Source organism: Sebastes umbrosus, chromosome 24, assembly GCF_015220745.1.
Source record: "Sebastes umbrosus isolate fSebUmb1 chromosome 24, fSebUmb1.pri, whole genome shotgun sequence".
NCBI lineage: Eukaryota > Metazoa > Chordata > Actinopteri > Perciformes > Sebastidae > Sebastes > Sebastes umbrosus.
The window spans coordinates 12,115,532-12,141,097 of NC_051292.1; the positions used below are offsets into that span (position 1 = coordinate 12,115,532).

General features: G+C 38.3%; 2 protein-coding genes across 7 annotated transcripts in view; both read left to right on the forward strand.

Annotated features, from left to right (window-relative positions):
* Positions 1-6,956, forward strand: part of spega (striated muscle enriched protein kinase a) — a 70,675-nt gene extending 63,719 nt beyond the window's left edge. For 5 of the 6 annotated variants that reach the window (XM_037762177.1, XM_037762173.1, XM_037762175.1 and 2 more), the window contains 6 exons: positions 2,188-2,815; positions 3,439-3,678; positions 4,140-4,363; positions 4,476-4,551; positions 5,286-5,435; positions 5,513-6,956. In XM_037762177.1, the coding sequence (XP_037618105.1) occupies positions 2,188-2,815; positions 3,439-3,678; positions 4,140-4,363; positions 4,476-4,551; positions 5,286-5,435; positions 5,513-5,750 (1,556 nt within the window). In that variant the 3' untranslated portion in view covers positions 5,751-6,956. The remainder of the gene's footprint in view (positions 1-2,187; positions 2,816-3,438; positions 3,679-4,139; positions 4,364-4,475; positions 4,552-5,285; positions 5,436-5,512) is intronic. The other variant, XM_037762172.1, reaches the window with a different exon arrangement.
* A 2,099-nt stretch (positions 6,957-9,055) lies between these two features.
* LOC119484034 (carboxy-terminal domain RNA polymerase II polypeptide A small phosphatase 1-like) lies at positions 9,056-24,679 on the forward strand. The gene is given in 10 exon segments (XM_037762593.1): positions 9,056-9,727; positions 18,992-19,140; positions 19,686-19,787; positions 20,211-20,267; positions 20,803-20,820; positions 20,822-20,839; positions 20,841-20,897; positions 21,604-21,667; positions 21,939-22,123; positions 22,233-24,679. Coding segments are annotated over 10 exon segments (852 nt in total). The 5' UTR covers positions 9,056-9,654; the 3' UTR covers positions 22,362-24,679.
* Positions 24,680-25,566: the final 887 nt, after the last annotated feature.

The following is a 25,566-nucleotide window of genomic DNA, read 5'->3' on the forward strand; positions in this document are numbered from 1 at the left end:
ATATACAGACGTAGGCAAAATTGTTGGTACTCTTCCGTTAAAGAAAGAAAAACCCACAAAGGTCACTGAAATAACTTGAAACTGAGAAAAGTAATAATAAATAAAAATTTATTGAAAATTAACTAATGAAAATCAGACATTGCTTTTGAATTTTGGTTCAACAGAATCATTTTAAAAAACAAACTAATGAAACTGGCCTGGACAAAAATGATGGTACTCTTAACTTAATATTTAGTTGCACAACCTTTTGAGGCGATCACTGCAAACAAGTGATTTCTGTAACTCTCAATGAGACTTCTGCACCTGTCGACAGGTATTTTGGCCCACTCCTCGTGAGCAAACTGCTCCAGCTGTCTCAGGTTTGAAGGGTGCCTTCTCCAGACTGCATGTTTCAGCTCCTTCCACAGATGTTCAATAGGATTTAGATCAGGGCTCATAGAAGGCCACTTCATAACAGTCCAACGTTTAGTTCTTAGCCATTCTTGGGTGTTTTTAGCTGTGTTTTGGGTCATTATCCTGTTTGAGGACCCATGACCTGCAACTGAGACCAAACTTTCTGACACTGGGCAGCACATTTCGCTCCAGAATGCCTTGATAGTCTTGAGATTTCATTGCACCCTGCACAGATTCAAGACACCCTGTGTCAGATGCAGCAAAGCAGCCCCAGAACATAACCGAGCCTCCTCCATGTTTCACATTAGGTACAGTGTTCTTTTCTTTGGATGCTTCATTTTTGCGTCTGTGAACATAGAGCTGATGTGACTTGCCAAAAAGCTCCAGTTTTGTCTCATCTGTCCAAAGGACATTCTCCCAGAAGCTTTGTGGCTTGTCAATATGCATTTTGGCAAATTCCAGTCTCGCTTTTTTATGATTTGGTGTCCTCCTGGGTCGTCTTCCATTAAGTCCACTTTGGCTCAAACAGTGACGGATGGTGCGATCTGGCACTGATGTACCTTGACCTTGGAGTTCACCTCTAATCTCTTTGGAAGTTGTTCTGGGCTCTTTGGTTACCATTCGTATTATCCGTCTCTTCAATTTGTCATCAATTTTCCTCTTGCGGCCACGTCCAGGGAGGTTGGCTACAGTCCCATGGACCTTAAACTTCTGAATAATATGTGCAGCTGTAGTCACAGGAACATCAAGCTGCTTGGAGATGATCTTATAGCCTTTACCTTTAACATGAAGGTCTATAATGTTCTTTCTGATCTCCTGAGACAACTCTCTCCTTAGCTTTCTGTGGTCCATGTTCAGTGTGGTACACACCATGATACCAAACAGCACAGTGACTACTTTTCACCCTTTAAATAGGCAGACTGACTGATTACAAGTTTGAAGATACCTGTGATGCTATTTACAGGACACACCTTAGTTTAACATGTCCCTATGGTCACATTATTTTACATCTTTTCTAGGGCTACCATCATTTTTGTCCAGGCCAGTTTCATCAGTTTGTTTTTTAAAATGATTCTGTTGAACCACAATTCAAAAGCAATAGCTGATTTTCATTAGTTCATTTTCAGTAAATTTTTATTTATTATTACTTTTGTCAGTTTCAAGTTATTTCAGTGACCATTGTGGGGTTTTCTTTCTTTAACGGAAGAGTACCAACAATTTTGCCTACGTCTGTATGCAGAAATAATTTAATAAGTATGATTGTTTACCGTCTAAAAACATGCTCGACCAAACGGTTGAATTGTCCTGTACGGGTACAATTTTAACACAATAAATTTACAATTTTTATGAAATAAAAAAATCTTTTTCAACCTTCCCTGTTGTTAATATGATTTGTTAATATCATATATTTAATTTTATTCCATTATATATTTGATAAAAAAAATTATATCAGAATGATTTTTCACCATTTCTGAGATGTTTTCAAAGTAAATATGGTAAATATCTAGAATACATATGTGGAAATAATAATAGTACTGGTAATACTACTTATTTCATGTTAACAAATTGACATATTCTAATATATTACTAGCATAATAACAATGCATGGTTTGTATTTTTATTTGACCATGAAGCGAAATCTCAACCGTTTGGAGGACTATATTAAAAAAAACTGTTTGTTAAAATTGTTGTTATTATTGCCCCAAGGACATAAAAAATGCAAAGAGACAATTTTAATAACAATAATTTTAAAAAACACTGAGTAAGTATGTGGTTGTATTTGTGTTTTCACAGCTGGAGGAGCTTCACCTACCGTTGCCGTCGTAAAGACAGTCCCGGCTCCGCCTGAACCAGTCGTCACCTCCTCAGTGACCGGGCCTCCACTCAGACCAGTCCAGAACACCGCTCCCAGGATAGCCGTCTCCACCGTCACCTCCACCTCCACCTCCCCAAAAGATACACCCTCCCCTGCTGCTTTACCTCTTCCACCTACATCATCTGCAGGCGCAACCACCGAAGACGCTCAAAAAATCAGCTCCTCTCTTCCCTCCTCACCCGCAGTCAAAGCCCCTCCACCCTTCGTCCTCCCCAAACCCCAGAGTCCAGTCAACGTGGTGTCTCCTATGACCCAGAGCCCGCCAATATCGCCGCCCCCACCTCTTGTAACCCCGCCATCGACGCCAACCAAACCAGCAATTGCCTCCGTGCCCACGTACGTCCCCGCCACCGCCGTCACCGCTCGCGTGACCCCGACGCCGGTCTCCTTTGCCCCACAAGTGCTCCAGACCTCCAGCCTGAGCCCCTTCGGCGAAGGGGCCAGTACGCCCACCAGAGGCACCCCATCAGGACGCGCTACGCCCTCCACTGCTCTACGACAGGGGGTCCCACAGAAACCGTACACTTTCCTGGATGAGAAAGCAAGGTGAGACCTTTTAAGATCATAGAAAACATCATAGTTAGACCCGTGTTGGAGGCCATAACTAGTAGATTCTTAACTGATTATTTCTTATTTTAGATTTAAAGTCTGAATTCCTCCTGTAGGAGGATTTTACTCACCAGATTCAACATTGCTAGCCTGTAAAACCTGCAATGAATCCTGCACTAAGCCGACCGGAGGAGCTGCTGAAGTTAATTAATCCGGCTTTTTATGCACTGCTTTATTGCCTCGTGGTCTAAATGCACTTTCAGAGGTCCCACCGTGCTGAAACTGCTATTCTGGGGATATTTGTATGGGTTTTGTTTGACTTGCAATGTTTAAATTGAACTTATCGTAACAATATTTGGCTTTTAGGGACTTCAGTGTGAAAATATTTACTTCCCAACAACCATAAAATGTGGTCAAACTGGTTCATAACATAATAATGGACAAGAATAATGTATACATCATAATGTTATGGTTGTTTAAGGAAGGAAAATATTCATGTCTTAGAATCCTAAATTGGATTACAGACTGGATGTATAAAGAATTGTATTGACCTGTCTTCACCAGATGATTCTTCTCTATCTCCTACTTTAGTTGTAATAGTTTTTGTTTTTTTGTGCCAGAGGTCGTTTCGGAGTCGTCCGAGAGTGCCGCGAGAACACGACGGGCAAAATCTACATGGCAAAGATCATCACCTACAGCCAGGAGAACAAGCAGGAAATCCTGAAGGAGTACGAGATCCTGAAATCCCTCCACAGCGAAAAGGTCATGGCTCTGCACGAAGCCTACGTCACGCCGCGCTACCTGGTGCTGGTGGCGGAGTACTGCACCGGCAAAGAGCTGCTGTTCAGCCTCATCGACAGGTAGGAGGGCGGAGACGTCACCTCGTGCTGAGAGACACTAACTCGGACAGACTTCCATAGCAGGGGGCGACAGAGAAGACCTTTTCCTTCTTACAGGCAAACAATTACTGATTTAGATTAAGGCTAAGAGGAATTTTTAACTGGTTATGAAACAGTCACAATTTAATACTGACGCCTCTACATGACCGAGACCATCAGCAAGAAGACTGGCTATTTCTGTCGTTTTTTAATTATTAATGTAATTAAAATGTTTTTGTATTATGCACTTAAACTCTAAACAACTTTTTTAAATAAATATAAAAAACTATAAATATTCAACTTTAAAGTTACCAAGAGGAACTTTTATTTTATGTTGATTTTGGCGGTCCCTGTGGACAAAAGCGGTAGTGTTTCAGAGCACCAGAGACCTACTTTTCCAGTCATTTAACCATTTACGAACCTCCTTTTGGCCCACGATACAGGTTCCGTTACTCCGAGGACGACGTGGTGGGTTACCTGGTCCAGATCCTCCAGGGAGTCGAGTACCTCCACAACCGCCGCGTCCTCCACCTGGACCTCAAGCCCGACAACATCATGGTGACCAACCTCAACGCCATCAAGATTGTGGACTTTGGGAGCGCTCAGAGCTTCAACCCCCTCAGCCTCAAACTCCAGGACTCAGGAGCAGGAACACTGGAGTACATGGGTGAGGACACGAATATCTACTGACTTATGGGACTCCTTTCCACTATGTATGCAAACATTTGACAACCCCGATATTTAATGTTTCTACATTTTCATCCTCTCGACACTCCAAGCTCCTGAGATGGTGAAAGGTGAAGTGGTTGGTCCTCCTGCGGATATTTGGACTATTGGAGTTGTCATCTACGTCATGTAAGGAATTCACTTCTCTTTATTTCACATCACATGAATAACCTTTATCCTTAAACGAACAGTGGGCAGCATTTCAGGGGATCTATTAGCAGAAATGGAATATAAAACTGTTTTCTTTAGTGTTCAATCACCTGAAAATAAGAATTGTGTTTTCGTTAGCTTAGGTAAAACTTTTATTTTAGAATCAGTATTATTGTAATTATTCCATTTTTAATAATCTGATATGTTCTTATTTTGTGTTTTTGTCATATATGATCTTTGCCTGTTTTTTTGTTTTTATTTGAAGCACATTGAGTCTACGCCTGTCGTATGAAATGTGCTATATAAATATACATTTGATTTGATTCCGTTGCTCCTAAAGTAGTGTTATTACGGTAAGGATGGCCTCTGAGCGGGGTGAACGGCGTTACCACGGTTTTGCACTCAGCACCTCATGTTACCACAGTCTTGTAAAGGAAGGAGTGGAGCGGTACTCAGCTGGTTGCAATCTGCAACCACACCACTAGATGCCGCCAAATTTTACACACTGTACCTTAAAGTCCAGTGTCAGTGGAATTTATTTTCGCTACAACATGGTAAAACTCTGTGTACATATTGCAAAACTGTAGTTTATTAGTTAACATTAAAGACAAGACGTGAAATAACTTATTAGGTGCCACATTTTGCAAATTAAGTGAATATTACATTTTGGGATTATTCTCCTGAACCTTATTTGTTTCTGTGTTTACAACCAGGCTTAGCGGTCGACTACCTTTCGAAGATAGAGACCCTCTTCAAGTCGAATCCAAAATCCTGGTGGCGAAGTTCGACCCGACAAAACTGTACCCAAATGTGTCCCAAAGTGCCTCCGCCTTTCTCAAGAAGATGCTGAGCAGCTACCCATGGTGAGCGCCAAACACAATTTGACGTCACACTTCCAGCAATAAAGAACATGAATATGTTACGTTGTGTGTATTCCCAGGGCCCGTCCGACCACGCGAGACTGCTTCACGCACGCCTGGCTGCAGGACTCCTACCTTATGAAGCTGAGGAGACAGACTCTCACCTTCACCTCCAACCGACTCAAAGAGTTCGTGGTGGAGCAACAATGCCGCCGCACAGAGGGCGCCACCAAGCACAAGGTGCTGCTGCGCACCTACCAGAGCTCGCCGCAGTCTCCGGCGTCTGGGACCGCGCCGCACGTTCCCAGTCCCAAGTGAGACGACGGTGAAAATGCAGCACCACACCACGAGTTGGATCTGCCAAATAAGACCTCTGTGAACCAGAGTCAGCCTGGTTTAGGCACAGGGGATGGGCAGACAGCTGGATATAGCTTAAATATCCAAAACAAAGACAGGAGTCCACGTGTTATTTTGGGAACACTAAAGGGATTCTGGGATGAATCAGAACGAGACCGCTGTGACGTTTTTATTGAATACATGAACTGTTTATCCACTGAAAGGACACAGGATGTTCTTTGGTTTTTCTTTGATTGCACAATTTCTCAGTCACATTGTGATTTCTGAAATTGCACATTTGGTCTCCACTCTGCACGATCAGCCTGGAAACATGTGCACCATTTAGCGTTTCTACCTTGTTTATGTCACTAAATTTAGTAGTAAACAAACTCATGTGAATGTACCATGATTTAAGCTGCTAATTTATTTTTTTGCGTTTATTATTACACATTTTAAAACTCAAAACCAAAAATATTCTTTTTCTTTTTCTTGACATTGTTTACTTTTTTTCCATGTTAATTTATTTGCATGTGTGTGTGTGTGTGTGTGCGCGCGAGCATTTTCGATTCACTTTTTTCGCATAAAAAAAAAGATAAAAATAAGGAGTGTCTTTGTGATTGGTGTTAAGATTCACACGGTAAAAATATGAACTATTTTAGGGTGACCTAGGAATTTTTGGTACAACTTCTTGTTCTGTGGTTAAAACTGAACTCTAGCTGTAATAAAAGCAGTCCGTAATGTAGATAACATTTTACTCGGAAAAGTCGTACACTGGTAAATTGCTGTGGTTTCTCAGTATTACCCATCAGTTGGTCAGGTTGCTTAAATCATGATCACCCAGTCAGTGCCTAAATCGGATTAATATCCAAAATATTGATCTTGTAAATGTGTCTCCATTGGTACTAAATCACTTTCGATGAATTCTTTGAACAAAGCAAAAATTTGACTGCAATATTTGGACTTTACAACACAGATGCATATAGATTCTTACATGCAGTACATACATGCAGTCCTTGTAATAATAGGTCGTCTTGTGTATTGCTCTATCACAGTGTTCCTTTTTGTATGAATTTGGACGGTTGAAGATTTGTAAATGTACCAATTTGTGGTGTTTATATGTGGAAAAAAAAGGTTGAAGATGTTTTTATGAGATGGTATGTAATAAAACTATTGATACAATTGGGGAAATGAACTTGCTTTTCTCTCTGTGGAATGCAGTTTTGGGCTCAGGTTTATAAATTTCTCCTGAATCCTTGAGTACTTTGATAGGATTTTTTTATTTTCTAGAGAAGTTTGCGGCTAAAAAATGTATTTATACACTTAAGCATCAAAAAGACAAATTAAGTGTTCTTGAGAATGCTAACATGCACAATAAAATTACTTAATTTTGAAAACATTTTTTTTCACAGTTGGAAAAGAAAAAATGGATGATAAAAGGAGTGATGGAGAGCTTGCAAAATAAAAGGTAAGCTTGCAACAACAATATTCCTGTTTATATTTTGGGGTAGAGTTGTGCAATTTGACAACATATATTGTGACGCAATATAAATTGGCCTCTCGTCAGGCATTTTGCCATTTAATATTTCTAATTGTATAACATTGACATCATGGACAAAGTTGCAAATCAACTGCTTTCTGGAAATATTGTATTTTTAGGATTTTTTCCCCCACCAAATGTATTATATAAAATCAATACATATACCATGATATAATTACATATACAGTTATAATAGGATTTTATACACCAAATAAATGTAGTGCACTAAAATGTACAATATTTCCCTCTGAGATGTAGTGGAGTATAACTTGAGAAGTGGCATGAGAAGAATAGACTCAAGTAAAGTACAAGTACCTCGAATGTATACTTAAGTACAGTACTTGAGCACTTAATTACCCTTACCAAAAAAGAAGTTTATTCAAGTGTGCTATTAGTTTACTCTTTTTAAACTTAAAATAGGAGAGTATACTTTCAGTTTACTTTTTATGTACTTAAAAAGTACTCGTTAATCTTTTATTGAGATATAGCCTACTTAAGAAAAAGTATAATGAAGTATTCTTTCCTTATAGGCCTACAGAAAGGTATTGTTGGCTTGTAGGTGTGCTTACTTTTTGATAGAGTAGCCTATTAAAGTGAGTATACATTCCACACTTCGCAATAATCACACAGAATGCAAAATATTTGCCCAAAATCTATTTTTATTTTTTACAAACTATGTCATTCAAACTAAACTAAATAAGCAGGCAAGCTGTCTATTTATTTATTTGTTATTGACATTTCTTTCTTTATTTGTTACAAATTTAAGAGACTCAAAATAACATTAAATTTCAATTAAAAACAGTTTAAAAAGGCTGACAAACATCTGAGTTTCTTTTTTATTTTAATTTTATAATTTGTTTATTACTTTTTGAAAAAAAAAAATGTAACTGACATGGCTTTCTTTGTTTATTTGTTACAAATGTAAGAGACTCAAAATAGCAATTTCAATTAAATGATTGTTTTTTTATTTTATTTAACCTTTTTTTTTTTAAGTCAATTAATAACAAATTATTATTTACAACCAGGCCTGGGTAGAGTTAAGAAATGTCTCTTTATGAATATGAAATGTCCCCACTAAGATAAAAAGGTTAGACTGTTATCACATTCAAAATAAGTTTTTACTTTCAATATTAAATTGCATGATAACAAATGTGTTTTTCTGCAAGACTGAACAAGCAAGTATAATCTTTCTTCTGCTTGTATATATTGTATTACATTTTGGAAATTTATTAAAGTATTATAGCTATCTTTATCAAGCTTTAGTACGTCATTTCCTTTCTTTTCATCACAGGCCAAAGGGCCTTAATCAGCCATAATCTCTATGCACAACCAGGCAAGTCAATTAAGAACAAATTCTTATTTATTCTTATGGCCTGGATTGAGTAAAGACATTTAGCTTTATGAATATGAAATGTCCCTACTAAGATAAAAAAAAAAAAAGGTTAGCAATAGAGCATAAACTGTTATCATCACATTCAAAATAAGTTTTTACTTTCAATATTAAATTGCATGTTTAAAATGTTGATAACAAATGTGTTTTTCTGCAAGACTGAACAAGGAAGTATAATCTTTTTTCTGCTTGTATATATTGCATTACATTTTGAAAATGTATTAAAGTATTATAGCTATCTTTATCAAGCTTTAGTAGGTACAGTAGTAGCTTGTAAATACAAGCTGTCAGACTGTATTCTGTCAGACCGGAGGTGGCACTTTGTCGACGCTCCCTAACTCGAGGCGGTTTCAAGGGACCCAAACGGGGCGTTTCTTTGCCGCTACTTCTACTAAAAGTTTATCACGTATGTTGGTGTTTTTAACGTAATGGTGGCGTATTAAAGCACAGTTCCGGTGGCGTGGGAACAAAAACATCCAACGTTAGAAGTATACACGACGCAACGCGTGTTTTTAATCAGTTTATTTAACTTTATAGTGAGTGTAACTCGCCTGCTAGCTGAGCTCACGGAGTAAGTTTCGCAGCTACTTTAAGGGACCGTGGTCGAACGTGTCGACGTCATAGAGAGGGAGGTGTTGTTGTCAACGGGCCGTTCCTTTACTGCGCCACTTTAAGTGAAACGGGACGCCTTGAAACCTCCGTGTTTGTATCTTGAAATTGCGGAGCGGAGAGTTTGAGGCACCATATTGAATCAAAGTTGACATTTTTTACACAAGTTTCAGGCGTCAAAGTTTCGCGTGGAGCTTGACAAACAAACAACAGAGAGGAGAAGTGTAATGGACGAGCTGTAGTTGTGGAGATGTTTGCGACGCTTCGGTTGAGTTAACGCAGCGAGTCAGCGGGCGAGCTCTAAACTTTTAAAGTGTGAGGTCAGCACTCTGGAAAAAGACCTGGATGTGATGGACAACCCGTCCTCTATAATCACCCAAGTCAGCCGGGATGAGGAGGGACACAGAGCCGCAGGAGAGAGAGGTAAGAGGGGCTTTATTTGTCTTGTTAGAAAACTAAAAGTTTTGCAGCTCCGTGAAGTCGCGACCCTCAACTCTAGGCAACCGCAACAGTTCATCTGCTTTACGGCAACAACATGCACCATTACAATAACTGTGAGCAGAGTGAGAACAAAGTTGCACCACTCAAACTGTTAGTTTCTCTCTCTTGTGCAGAGAGATTAAGGCCCTTTGGCATGGGATGAAAGTAAAGGAAGTGACGTACTAAAGCTTGATAAAGATCATACTTTAATACATATCCAAAATGTAATACAATATATACAAGCAGATTATACTTCCTTGTTCAGTCTTGCAGAAAAACACATTTTTGTTATCAACATTTTAAAAACACATCACATGCAATTTAATATTGAAAGTAAAAAAACTTATTTTGAATGTGATAACAGTTTATGAAAAAAAATAATTTCCAAAAATGTAATGCAATATATACAAGCAGAAAACAGATTATACTTCCTTGTTCAGTCTTGCAGAAAAAACACATTTGTTATCAACATTTTAAACATGCAATTTAATATTGAAAGTAAAAACTTATTTTGAATGTGATGATAACAGTTTGTGCTCTATTGCTTACCTTTTTTTTTTATATATCTTAGTAGGGACATTTCATATTCATAAAGCTAAATGTCTTTACTCAATCCAGGCCATAAGAATAAATAAGAATTTGTTCTTAATTGACTTGCCTGGTTGTGCATAGAGATTATGGCTGATTAAGGCCCTTTGGCCTGGGATGAAAGGAAAGGAAATGATGTACTAAAGCTTGATAAAGATAGCTATAATACTTTAATACATTTCCAAAAATGTAATACAATATATACAAGCAGATTATACTTCCTTGTTCAGTCTTGCAGAAAAACACATTTGTTATCAACATTTTAAATGCAATTTAATATTGAAAGTAAATTGACTTGCCTAGTTAAAAAAAAAAAAGGTTAAATAAAATAAAAAAACAAACAATCATTTAAACAGTTTTTAATTGAAATTGAATGTTATTTTGAGTGTCTTGCATTTGTAATAAATAAATAAAGAAATTCATGTCAGTTACAAAATATGTTTTTTTTTCAAAAAGTAAATAAATAAATAAAATATAGAATAAAAATAAATGATGTTTGTCAGCCTTTTAAAACTGTTTTTAATTGAAATTGAATGCTATTTTGAGTGTCTTGCATTAGTAACAAATAAAGAAAGAAATCCATGTCAGTTACAAATGTTTTTTTTTTTCAAAAAGTAGATAAATAAATAAAATAAAAAAAAACTCAGATGTTTGTCAGCCTTTTTAAAACTGTTTTAATTGAAATTGAATGCTATTTTGAGTCTCTTAAATTTGTAACAAAAAAATCCATGTCAGTTACAAATAAATAAATAGACAAAACAAAGAATAAAAAATTTTAAAAAATCCTCCGATGTTTGTCTGAAGAAGTCTGTCACTTAAATAATTATTATTAAATTTACTTAATTTTTCTATTATTATTTTTTTAAATTATACATACTACATTCTGATATTATTTATGTTTTTCTGTATTAACTGAATTGACTATTTAAGCTGTAAATTCAAACAAATGGTCTATATGTTTTTACATTGTCAACACTACACATTGACTTCAATAAAGGTTTAAAAAAATACTTTAATAAAAGCACCACAAACCCACTTTAAATCCTTACAGAATATTATATCATTTGCAGTACCATAGCTATCTAAAATATTCTCAAAAATATAATATTGTCATCATTATGATTATCAAATATCACTTTTAATTCAGACAATGTGTGTTTTATCTCCTCATATCTCTTCTATCTTGCCGTCATGGCTCTTAGTGCGGTTTATTTGACAACAATGCCACTCTGTTCCCCTTCTTAAACTCAATGACAGGCCTGTGAAATGCTGATTTCCTCAATGCAACACTAACTTTATCAGCTCACTAGCGTGCACGTCTGGCCACCTGTACACAAACCAATGAGATGCCACAGAGTGTAGATGCAGGTTACTGAATAATCCGGTGACCTGTCAGTCAGTAGAGGCCAACGTCTGCCTGCATGATGTCACATTTAATGCAAACAACACTGATTTGTGTCTGGAGTTAAAACTACTTACACAAATCTATGATAAATATAGATGATTAGTGGCTGAAATGTAAAGCAGTGGCCTTCTTGTCAATGTGTAGTAGCTTAATCTATTACATAACTTTGTGAACACACTGTCTCAAACAGTGTTTACTTTGTCCCGCCTAAAGCGATTCTGACATTATGATAACCAAAGCTTGTTGTTGTTCAGTTTCTCTTCTCTTTTAGAGGATCTTTACAGTTTCGTTTTTTGTTTCGACATCAAATAAAAAGTATTCACACTGTAAACGTCAGCTGTGGTTTAAAGCTTTTGAGAGTTATAAATCAGACTTTAAATTAAAACGTAAGCCTACAGTTGTAAAAAAAAAAAACAGAATGTCTTGTCATGCAAGAACATCTTTGATGTGGTAAGTGTTTCTCAACTTCACAAGATGTTGCTTAATGTGCTGACGGAGTCATTCGACATCACTACGACTGATTATTTGCATTTTTTTTTCTATAAAAGCAGTGTTGTAATCCAACATAATGTCTATATAATCCTTTTTAGAACTCCATCCATTAAAGACAGAATACAAAACTGTGCTAAACTCGAATTTACATGATAACCTGACACGGCAAATCTCTATATAATGGAATTGTGGGAGCTAAAAATGGGGTTAAAGGTCATAAAAAGGTGTTAAAACCCACTGTTGTTACTAGACAGCTACTTCTTCAGACTAGTAGAGACAAGAGCTGCAACGTTTAGTTGTCAACTATTAAATTAATCGCCAACTATTTTGAATATTTTAGGCAAAAAAATGTCAAAATTCTCTGATTGCAGCTTCTTAAATGTGAATATTTCTGGTTTCTTTACTCCTCTATGACAGTAAACTGAATATCTTTGAGTCGTGGACAAAACAAGACATTTGAGGACGTCATCTTTGTTTGTTTTTCACAATTTTCTATCATTTTATGGACCAACAACGAATCTATTAATCGGGAAAATAATCTTAACATCTCTGTACCTTGCACACATTATATTATTACCTCATACTGTGAACTCTTGAACATCTCCTGATCAATACTTTTTGCACATCCTGTACAAAAACTGTACAGCGCTCTCATTTAAAACAGTTCTATATATCTTTATTGTAATTTTTCTGTTCTTTATTTACATCTCTTGACTTGTGCAGTATTTGCTTTTATTTTCTATGTCCTCTTAATATTTTTTTGTTTTTTTTAGGGCCGCCACTAATTTAAATTTTGATTAATCTGCAGATTATTTTCCGGATTAATCGATGAATCGCTTGGTCTACAAAATGTCAGAAAATAGTGAAAAATGTCTCTTTAAATGTCTTGTTTTGTCCCCAACCCTGAGTTTAATATGATATAATACAGAGAAAAGCAGGAAATCTCTATGCATTTTCCGCCATTTGTGCATGAAAAATTACTTAAATGATCAATTGATTATCAAAATAGTTGGGGATTATTTTTCTGTCGATCGACTAACCGGTTAGTCGACCAATCGTTGCAGCTCCAGTTTATCGTTTGCACCAAACACCAAGGCAAATTCTTGTATGTGTAAAGTAAAGTGTTGTCACCATAACAAAATTTGGAATTCGATACGATACCCTGCCTTTATATCTCAATACAGATACTGAGACGATACCACAGCAAAAATCTAAAACATCAGGAAACCTAATGGAATAATAGATCAAATAATGTATTCATTAAAAACAATGAAATGGTAAGCAGTAATCTGATGTCCCCTATTCTTAAATTTATGGGATTTCTTTCATACTTAGTTTTATATTTGTATTTATTTTTTTGATAAAGCACACATATTTACATTTCATCTGTATTTCTATTTTTCTTATTACTTATTTATGTTTATATATATATATATATATATTTATTCTAAAATGGAACAACTGAAATTTCCCCTGGGGATCAATAAAGTATTTCTGATTCTGATATCACTTATTAAACAGCGTTTAAATAAAACGGGGTATCGTACCGTTTTTAACAGCAGGGTATCGCGATACCTTTCTAGTTTCGGTATACCGTGCAACACTAAAAGCTTCTCGGCAATAAACCTGATTCTGATAAAAAAAAAAGGCATCACTATTCTGTTTGCTGTCAGGTCAGGTCATCACTTAGCACTAATTGAAGTGTTGGCTTCTCTAAATCCGGCCTCGAACCATGCTGGTGCATGCTCTTATATGAGATTGTCAGTCAAACAGGCGGCTATCAGCATCTTATTAGATATCGGATACAACTGCCCCCTCTCAATTACGAGTGTTGCATGAAGCTGCTCCTCCATTATTACCACGTGGAACTCTTCGATTCAAAGAAATGAACCCTTAAAAATAGTTGTTAATGATGAAGACAGATTTAAAAAATATTGGCAGCTTAGTCAGTGCTGTGGTTTCCATGTGTCAGAGATCATAGCAGCCACAGATAAAGGACACATTGACAATGTGAGTAAAGCTCAGCTGTCAAAAGAGGCAGAATCTCTGAAGAGTGGGAGCGTCGTTTACAGGAACTTATTCTCACCGTGAGGCGTCGCGGGCTGATAAAATGATCTGATAACAAGGGCAAAGCATCTAATCACGAGTGCATGGAATGTACCGATGTCACGCAGTGATGAAGACGCATTTGAATGATTTATTTTCAGTAAGTTACGGGGACAGGAGATAACACGTCGAAGTAGGCATTTCTGTTTTAGGAATTAGATCCAGGTCTTGTGGTATTTTATAATTCGACAAACTGGAGTTGATCTCAAGCCCGTGCATGCTTCCTTGCATTATTTAAGTGTTAATATTGGCATTGTGAAAAATGAAAAGCAGCTTTAAATGTCATTTAGTTTGCCCTGAGTAGACTTTACAGAGGCTTTAAACGGCAATATACATCAGACGATTGTTTCGTCTTCGCTTGAAGCCAGATGTGCTGGAGAGCTGTTAAAAGAACCGCAACTTAAAATACCTCAAAATTAGCTGCTACTTCTTAAATAACAGTGCATTTCTGACATTTGTTGAATTGGGACGATATATAGTGTATGTTCGCATAATTTGCACGCTAAAGCCTTTTTTTAAAGGAGATGAGATGATTGTAAGAAGATGCCCCAAAACTGATACTAATACTGAAGAAGGGTGTTTTTCACTGTAGAGCACGTTGTAGTGTTGAATGTAGTAAAATCCATCGTGGCCTGGCTGTAAGTGTCAGAAATATTAAAACAAAATTTGAAATATATCTTACATGGTTTGATAAATAAAGGTTCCCCCAAGACTTTACTAATTGATCGAACGCAATGTGTGTATTCCAAAATGCTTTTAAAAATGCTTCTTCCTAACTGGACATGATGCGAAAGAGCAAAATATCAGATTTTTTCACGCCCGCCCTGGCTCTATTTATGGAATTTTTGCGCACCTTCAAACTATTTCATTGGTCAAAATCAACGCTAATCAACATCACTCGTGTGACATCGCTCATAGTATATCATAAGACGATTTTAGCATTTGAAAACGCTAGAGCTAAAATGATTACATCAATTGATTGACAACTTTTTTTTTTTTTTTACAATCGTTTCAGTGATTTTTCAAGCAAAGGTTATTTTCCAAATATTGTTTTTTTTTGCTTCGACGTCTAAAATGTGAGGATTTGCTGCCCGAGGATCACTAAATGGATCAATAATTAATCAGCAGATTAATTGTTATGAAAATAAACAATAGTCGCGGCCCCTAAATACATGCAGACATATTTGCGATGCAAAAAGTGGAAATGTAATTCTTCCGTGGCGTTTCTTTACAGCGCATGTAACCTGCATTAGAAAACCTATTTTAAAGAACGACACAATGAACATTGTTTTGGCTGCAAAGGAAAGAAATGCTCGGGAAGTACTCTTGTCAGATGGGGCTGTAAATACAATACACACTTTTTTGAGGATCGGGGGATATTTTCTTAGCCTGCAGTATGTTCCACTCCCTCCGTGAATGAGCTCCTTCCTTGTCATCTTCATAATGCTCCTGTTTTTTATGATTACTGCATAGTTTCGTGGTCAGTTAGTCATTTTTTCTGGGGATGAAAAACATGAATATTGAAGCTAACGGAGACTCCAGGGAGCAAATAAGGACAAGGGAGTGAACACTGGAAATGAAATGGACACGAGGGAGGGAGGGGAGGGCACAAGGGAGGGAAAAAGGAAACAACGCAGTGAAGTAAGGACATAAGGGAGTAGATAATGTCATGAGATCCGTCATTCATTTCACAGCTACGATGTAAAGGTACAAATCTCCTCCTATTGCTTAAGCTCATGGCACTCAAATACATGAATGAATTGAAAAAACCTGCCTATTAAAACCCTGATTTGCCATGAAGTGAAGAAGAAACTGCAAGGATAATAGTATCACGAGCCCTGCGACACTAAAACATGATGGCAGCTTAGCAGCTTCCTCCACTGATACCCGTCTGTTTCCTCTTCCTGTTTTGGCCCCGAGCGCGGGCGGCAGAGGCCGGCGGAGGGGTCAGACGGAGTTTGAATCCACAAATGGAGTAGGAGGGAATGAAAGAGGGCGAGAGAGAGAGAGATGCACAAACAGAGAGTTTGTGTGTTGGTAACACGGTCACGTCCGGGACACACACAGAGAGAGGGAGTAAATGGTGCATAAAGAGACCGAAAACAAAGCGTAATGCGAGACAGAAAAAGTGCGGAGGAGTGTTAATCGGAGATTTATGGGACACGGAAGTGAACCGATTTGGAGTTTGGGGGCTCGGCGAACATTTTGTGAAAGGAGAAATAATCCCAATGAATGACGGAAACTTTAGTGGGAACGGCTACCGTTTCATTCTTTCTGGCTTAAACTGAACAAAATCCCTGATGCCACTTTAACATGTCTTCCTTTAAGAAGTCATTGCTAGACAAAGTCATGAAGATGAAGTCATGAAATTACTTCTTGCCGCAAAATAAATAATAAAAAAAATCATATTTAGACTAATTTTTGGGGTTATTCATTTTAGCCTGCTACCTCGCTTGCATGTCTGAAAACGGATAATTAGGGCTCACACAAACGTTAACGCAAAATCGTCTTAGCTCCACTAATTTAGGAGAAACTGGTATCATATGAAACTATAAAAACCTGATGAATCCATCGGTACCAACCATGTCATACCAGCTTGTCGAGAAGGAGGTTAAATAACGCTACAAAGTTGCGCTCAATTTTGGCGAGGAAAAACTGGCATGGCCATTTTCAAAGGGGTCCCCTTGACCTCTGACCTCCAGATATGTGAATGGAAATGGGTTCTCTGGGTACCCACAAGTCTCCCCTTTACAGACATGCCCACTTTATGATAATCACATGCAGTTTTGGGGGCAAGTCATAGTCAAGTCAGCACACTGACACACTGACAGCTGTTGAGTTTGCCGTGTTATGATTTGAGCATATTGTTTTATGCTAAATGCAGTACCTGTGAGGGTTTCTGGACAATATCTGTCATTGTTTTGTGTTGTTAATTGATTTACAATAATAAATGTATACATACATTTGCAACAAAGCAGCATATTTGCCAACTCCCATGTTGAGAGTATTAAATACTTTACAATTCCCCCTTTAAGGTACATTTTGAACAGATAAAAATGTGCGATTAATCACGATTAAATATTTGAATCGATTGACAGCCCTACTGATAGTCAATTAATCTGATTTTTGTTTGTTTTTTAATGCAAAATTGCAGAAAAAGCTGTTTTCAGCCTCTCAAACATGGAGTTTTTCTCTATTTTATATCATTTTGAATGACAAAACAAGACATTTAAAGTAGGTAGTATCTTCACTCTAGCTTTAAAACAGAGCCCGCAAGTTGCCGTAGTGCATTAAAGAAATGAGTGGCGTAAAAAAAAACGAATTTAAACGCGTTATTATCGCGTTAACTCCTGACATCACCTCGGACTTTAGAAGCTGGGATAGACATTTTTCACTATCTTCTGACATCTTATAGACAAAACGATTAATCGATATAACCGGAAATTAATACGGCAGCTTAATCGATAATGAAAACAGTTAGTTGCAGCCCTACATGTAACAACAAGTTACATGATTACAAAATACCTGCAAGGAATGTGAGCTCTCTACCTGTTGAGCCATACAGGTGCACAGTTCCTCCTCCTGTCATACCACAGTGATTTGACAGAGATAAGGGTGTGAGAATGAAACCTCATTCACCTTTTGCTCAACTTTGTCTGGTTAATCATCTGTTTGGCGGGAATCAGCTGGATCAGCATTTTGTTATGTCGTTTAAAAAAAAGCGGTTAGAGGCTGAAAAAATGACTCGTTTGACTTTACTGAGATGCTTTAAAAGCCTTTCAGTGTCGTCAGTGTACGTGCATTTTACTGTTTAAATTGCTGTCAGTGGTTAACTTTTATTTCGTTGAACATTGGTATTTAAAATAGACTATTTTGCGAAATATTCTGTGCGATTGGCATCATTATTGCTGTTGTTATGGTTACGTTATATGCAAATAACATTAAAAAATATCTTAATTTACAAAAAAAAAAATAGAAGATAGAAGCCAATAGTGTTGCACACATTGTGTTTATGAATGGTCCTATCCCATGATGTGCTTATGATGCCTTTTATAATGCTGTTAAAGTGCTGCTCCGTGTTCATTGGTGGGTGGTTGAGGCTGTTTGCTGCTGACATCAGAGGGGTTACGCAAGAGCTCTTGGCAGCGACCGGCGTCTCCGGGAGGGTTCGTGCACATGACTAAAGTATGAGGAAAGCTGCTGGATGTTCCTTTTTACTAGTGTTTTCATACGTTCACTGACCAGATGGAGTCATCAGTGTGAGAATTATAACTAAAATACATTTTTATAGCCGCTCATGGTATGATTTTTTTGCTAGTGTTTCTCATTTTTTGTGGTATTTTATTTATTTTGAAAGGTTTGCTGCTGAAAAAACAACAAAATCAAACAAACTTGTGTTTTATTATATAGGATTATCTGTAGATTAGGGCTGCCACTAATGATTATTTTCATTGTCGATTAATTACTAGGGAGTTACTTTGAGTTTCAGTCATTTAAAGATGCATCCTCGTAGTGACATCCTAGAATCACAGCTTAAATAGAAAGTAAAAGAAAAGAGCCTGTAAGGTTCCCAAAGAGAGAAAGCAGCTTGATGAACTCCTCTTCTTCCTCCGCAGGTTCTTCACCCTCTCTATCCTCCAAGAAGCCCCGGAGCGGAGGCCTCTTCTCCAGCCTCTTCTGCTGCCTGTGTCGAGACCAGCCTGAACCTCCGCCGGTCAACAACAATGCCCCTCTGCTGGTCGAGGAGAACGGAACCGTCTCCAAGGTGTGTTCACCTTCGTCTCGCCGGTTGCATTTTTGTCCTGTTTTGACAGCAGTGGAAAGATCAAATCTGAGTTCAAAGACAGGGGCACAAAGGATCTCAAGTTTAAGATTTTTCAGATTAACTTTTTCTTACTTCCTGCCACTGTGGCAGGCGAGTACTTTTTTTTGTTTGTCTGCCACTCAGAAATTTGATCTGCCACTTTTGAAATCTCTGCGCCAAATGAAGGAATAACATTTTAGATGTGATGTCGTTCAATGTTTCGATATATTTTGCAAAAAAAACCATTATATACATGGTAAATTACAGTATTCAAATGATTGGAATGAAGGAAACCTTTTAAGGGACTCTGTGCAACACCCTTAAGTACGTTCCTCAGCTAAGGAGAGCCTTAAGTATCATACTTGAAATTGAAAACTTAAGGTGCTTTGTGCAACCAGCACCAGATTCTCTTCTCTACTTTGTCATAGTCCAACTATTGTTTATGTATTTTTCCTATTTTTCTGTATCCAGATTCAAATAAACCTCTTTTTTGTTGTTGTTTTTAGATCCAGGCGAAGCCACTGCTGCCTCCGGTGAAGTCAAAAGACTCTGGAAAGATCTGCGTGGTTATAGATCTGGACGAGACGTTAGTTCACAGCTCTTTTAAGGTGAAGAAAACAAAAACAACCCCGTGTGCAAAGTGTGTACCGAGTGTGTCTGCAAAGCACATAGTTGTCCCCTGTGATCACGTTACATCATGAGATCGGTATGTTGAATAGTAAAAAACACACTCTAGGTTTCCACATCTGGTTGTTGTTGGCTCTGACAGTGACATATCTGTCATGGCTGGCGAATGCCAAACCCAAACGAGCTGGTTCTCAAACCCAAATAAACACACACACACACACTGCAGACTGTTTGTCTCTACCTGCATTTGCGCTGCACTAACACCCCAGGCCTATTTAAATGGTAAAACAAGCCTGCGGCGTCTCCATTCCTAGTAGTAAACAGACTTTCTTGTGACTTGTGGCCTCCGGGAGAGAAAACCTTTCTGTCTTGTTTATGTAGATCTTGTTTTGTCATTCCAACAGCCGGTGAACAATGCCGATTTCATCATTCCTGTGGAAATAGATGGAACAGTGCACCAGGTAACGTTTTGTAAACTCAGCAAAAAAATACTGTAACTTGTCCTCTTAACGTGACTCCGCCGTCCTTGTGGTCGTGTGATAGCAGGGCTCTCCGGTTTTAAATTGCCGAGTGTAGTAGGTGCTGTCGGCGTTTAAGGGATTTTGCAGCCTGGAGTTGGATGACATACCCGTGGGTCTGGGCCTGATTCAAGTAATCCAGGATAGGTTTGTTCAGACAAGCACAGCCTATTCCGGATGACTTGGTTCAGGAACGCTCCCCTCAGCCGCCGCCGCCACCGCAGAAAGAAGAAAACGGAGGAACTTCAAGGAGTGGATTTTACTTTGAGAGCCCGTCTCTGGTGATCTATCTTTTTATATTTAGTCCTGCGTGCTCCTTCTTTGACCCATATGTAAAACCTAGTCCAGCAAACCTTCAAATTCATCATTTTGCACAGATTCTATTTAAAGAACGATTCCCCAGGCAGCGAAGGTTTGTAGAAACATGTTTCATTTTGAAATGTAGGAATCAGGGTTTATAAATTCCTGTGTGTTCCAGGTGTATGTCCTGAAGCGGCCCCCACGTCGACGAGTTCCCTGAAGAGGATGGGAGAGCTGTTTGAGTGCGTCCTGTTCACTGCCAGTTTAGCCAAGGTGAGAATAAATTAGACGTTACTGCAGAATCACACGTTTTGGCCTGCGTCCATATAGAGTGCCAGCGTCTTTTTTTTCAATGGCTCACAATGAGGAGAGAGCGTAATGGTACGTGTCCACAGGGGGTTTTAAATTGCAAGGGATCGCCTCGCTTCCCAGCATTGGATGCTTAATGGGCTGCCACTAGACTAGAGGCACCTGATTGGATGAACGCTTTCCCTCCGTGGCTGCTGCTCCCAGCTTTACAAACCGGAACCAACAATAGCGGCTCAATTAGGAAACTTTCTTCTCTTATTTCCACCAAAATAGTTCCCCGAAATGGTTTCTGACAACATTTTTACGCGAGAAATAAGCCGTGCAGCTGCTGAATCTGTCTTTATTTTGGATCGACGAGGGTTAGTTTCAAAGTTTCTCTGGAGCTTCCAGAGGCGGCGAGTCACGTCGCCTGCTCCTCATTTGCATAAAGTAGCTTTGACCTTAACTTAATGCAAATGAGGAGCAGGCGACGTGACGGTCCCGTCTCTCGAAATCACGCCGCCACACTACCAGAATGCATTGCGCGGCTGCTTACATAGACAATGAATGGGAAGCGTGGAAAGAATGGAGGCTGTGGACACGTACCATAATGGTACATTACACATTATGGTACGTTATACATTACATGTGGAGAGGCTAAGGTCTTCTTTTTTTAAGACATTATGTGGAGGACGGAGGAAAGGACGGAGGCTGTGGACATGTACCGTACGTTATATGGACAAAGGCCCTAAGAGGTGTGAGCTGGTAGCAGAATACTTATCAACAAAATCTGCACAGCACCGTAAACTTCTATTTTTTTTCACTTAATATTGATGTTAGTTTACATGTTAAATAAAAGTATTTATTTTGTTTGGTAACGTTCATTAAAAGGGTCATCCAAGGCGTCATCTTTAGTAGAAAAGGGTGCACTTATGTGTCATTTAGGGGTTGCGGGTGCAAAAAAACAAATCCGTAGGAGTGTAGGAACTGCTCTTATCGATCCATTTCATGTTTTTTCTGCTGCAGTATGCGGACCCGTCTCCGACCTACTGGACAAGTGGGGCGCTTTCCGCTCCCGCCTGTTCCGGAGTCCTGCGTCTTCTACCGAGGGCAATTACGTCAAGGACCTGAGTCGCCTGGGTCGCGACCTTAACAAGGTCATCATCGGGGATAACTCCCCCGCCTCCTACATCTTCCACCCTGACAACGCGGTGAGTAGAGCACACACCTGAGTCACGACGGTGACGTCTTTAGATGGGGAGTTATTCACCACAGAATGCTCAAAGGATAAATTGCTGATAACTTTGCGTTTCCATATAGGTGCCCGTGGCCTCGTGGTTCGACGACATGTCCGACACGGAGCTGCTGGACCTCATCCCCTTCTTCGAGAGGCTGAGCAAAGTGGATAACGTCTACACAGTCCTCAAGCACCAAGGGACCGCGAGCTAACAGCGTTCGACCTCTCATCTCAGCTCTGAACAAAAACGGCGTACAAAAAAAAATACCCACACCACCACCAGCGAGGCTCCGGCACCAGCTCCAGCTCCAGCTATCACTGCCCACCAGAACACAGACTTGCCTCACCACTTCACTCTTCACAAGCAATGACGGCGCCATCACCGCCACCTCCTGGTCAAACAGAAAACTCCCCTGAAATCTGCCTTGTGCCCCCTCTCCCTATCTTACCAACCAGCTACATGAGTGGATGGATGAATGTTTTAAGGACATTTCTGCGGGCGCCACTGAACTTCAGGTTTAAGCAGAAGTCTGAATCCGCCAGACACAGACTGGGATCTCTCTCAATGGATCCTGCAAAAAAAAGGATTTGGTAAGCGAGTGGAACGGGGGATTTCTGGAAATAACTCGGATCAGTCTCGTCATTGAAAGAGCAGATGGTGTATACGTACCGTAGATGTCTTTTTAAAACATTTTTGGAATAACATTATCTTTGTCACGCGCCCTAATTTGTCACATTATTTGTCTGCTGTCATGTGATCCTTGGGTGTCATTTTAGAGTTTTTTAGAGCAGGTATCTTTTGAATAATCGTGACAGTGTTATGATGAATCTGATCAAAAACAAAATGATCAGGAGTTGTTAAATTGACTAATAACAAAATGATTGGACAGCACTTTACAAGTTTAGTCTAGTACAGTCCCTTTCACTGCAGTGTAGGAATTGATTTTAGCACAATTTGTATACTAAACCGAACAGCATTGCGTAATAAATGGGGGATCATTATTTGGGATTGTTGGTATTTACATCTAGTGTCAAAATGTCCTTTTTGCAAGCAGGAAGCAACTTTTTGAACCCTTAAAAAAATGACTTTTTTCAATGGAGTTTGGCATATAGGAACCTGATTAAACCAGCCAAGTAAGACACTAATATGAAACAATCTGCACATGACATTGAGAGAGCAGCTGCTATGTTTATCGGACGCGGATTTCCAAGGTGGTTTTTAAAGATTGATGGACAGTGTGTCATAGATAAGAGGACAAGAGGACCATGATCGACTCCTCTGATAAAGCCACACACACAACTTGAATCCCCTCGCAGCATTCACCAGACTATTTGAACGGTAAGAGAAAGTTGTATGATGCAAAAACAAGTTTCCTCATAAGCTCAAAGTATGTTTTTTTCCCTAAGCGGTACACATAGGCTGGAAACAATTTCAGGACTTTGTAATAAAATGTGTGTACGAGGGACAGGGAGGGAGGGAGCGGTGGCCGTGAGGACTCGAAGGATACGAGAGGCGCTCGTGAGCAGACACCTTTGGAAAACAAAAAGTGGTTTTAATTCAGTCCAGATTTAAAGGAGAAATACACCACTGAAACACTGTTAATACAGCGAATGCCAAAAGGAATTCTGGGAAATGTGGATAGCACCAACAAAGAGTAGAAGAGGGTGGAATTTTCCTTTAAAAGCTCATTGAATCTATTGCCTTTTTTTTTTAGCTCTACATGTGATCCAGCAGGCCTCTGTTATCCCCCCTCATATTGCGTTGACAATACCATGTGTGACACTGAGGAATGAAACCATGGGTTTTGACTAAGAGCCTCCGTACGAGCTCTTGTGATGTGACTTTACCTAGATGAGGCAGGGGCATGACAATTAAATCCACCATATTAAGAGCTATTATTTTTCTATGTTTAACAAATTATTGTCAATCAAATTAGCCTGTTTTCTTTTCTAAATAATTTTTTTTTGCCCTCTTGATACAATATTTTGTGGTTAGTGTGGTTGTTATCGCCATTTTCACGCGAGACCTGGTTTGTTTACCCTCGTATATTAAGCGGTAATATATGGATCAGAAAACACAGCAAGTGACTAAAAGGATGTTGTAGGCACACAGCAGGTATTATTTTGTTACATGTGTTTCATCTAAGCCATCGTCGCATGTCTCGATTAGGTTTTCGATGCTGCACTAACTTTTGAAATTCATTGGCAACAATAGTATTTGATAGGAAGTCATTTGATTACATATAAACAAGTGGTTGTGTCACTACGCGGGCCCATTCACTGATACTGGACTTCTCACACCATTCAGTAGATATGTATATTTGTGTTTGCACAGTAATAAAGCAAAAAATTGTCATTAATATACTGGAATATTCATGTTACTGTACTTCATGATTGAATAGAGGTAACCTAATTTTCTTTTCTTTTTTGACCTGGTTGTTTATCATACTCAAATTATATATGGACTGTATGTAATAATGCCATTTTTTTTCCCCCCATAAGCTGCTAAATGAAAGATGGTCCAAGTGCTGTTTTGTTGTCTTCTTCTCAAAACAAACTGAAGAAAAAGGGGTAGCATCTGGGAAAGTTGCTGGCAAATCCTTGGGACACAGAAACACACATTTCTGCAAAAACTGGAATAAAACTTGTTTTTTTTTTAATTTAACAACTGTATCCTATTAATCAAAATAATTAAGAAGAAATAAGATGATAACCATTACTTACTACTTTTTTCTTTTCTTTTTTTTTTCTTTTTTTTGGTTTTCTTTATTTATTATTATTATTTCAAAATGATCCTAGTAATAATGAAAGCATAGCGAAAACATAACAAAGAGCTGTGACAAACATAAAAGGACAACAGAAATGAAATAAACGCAACATCAAATTTAAAACAAAAAACACAATAAAAATAAATGGATAATAATAAAAAAAAGACCACGCGAGAGTATGACAATAATTTCACTTAAAACTTTAAAGATATTGCACACATTCATTGTTTTCATTGCTTTTTTGGTTTGTGAGGAAGAAATTGTTGACAGATATAGATCAATTTCTTTCATAAATACAAAGAAATTAGGCTTTTTTTTTGGTAAATTTACACTTGTGAATGTGGAACTTTGCGAGAATTAAAATTAAATGAATAAGAAAAAATACATCATTGTCTTTGTCATTGTAACCATAGCAACCAAATATAATATTTCTATAGTACAGTGCAAAATCTGAGAAAATGTTAACAAGAATAAAATTATTGACATCTTTCCACAATTGACATGTAAATTTAACAGGACCAGAATAAATGAGAGCAAGTTTCAGGATGTGATTCACAGAAGGAACAATTTATTAGTTATTATTTGTTTTAATTTTACTGCGCATGCGTCAAACACCCCAAGGATATGACGCGTTGATGACGTATTGATG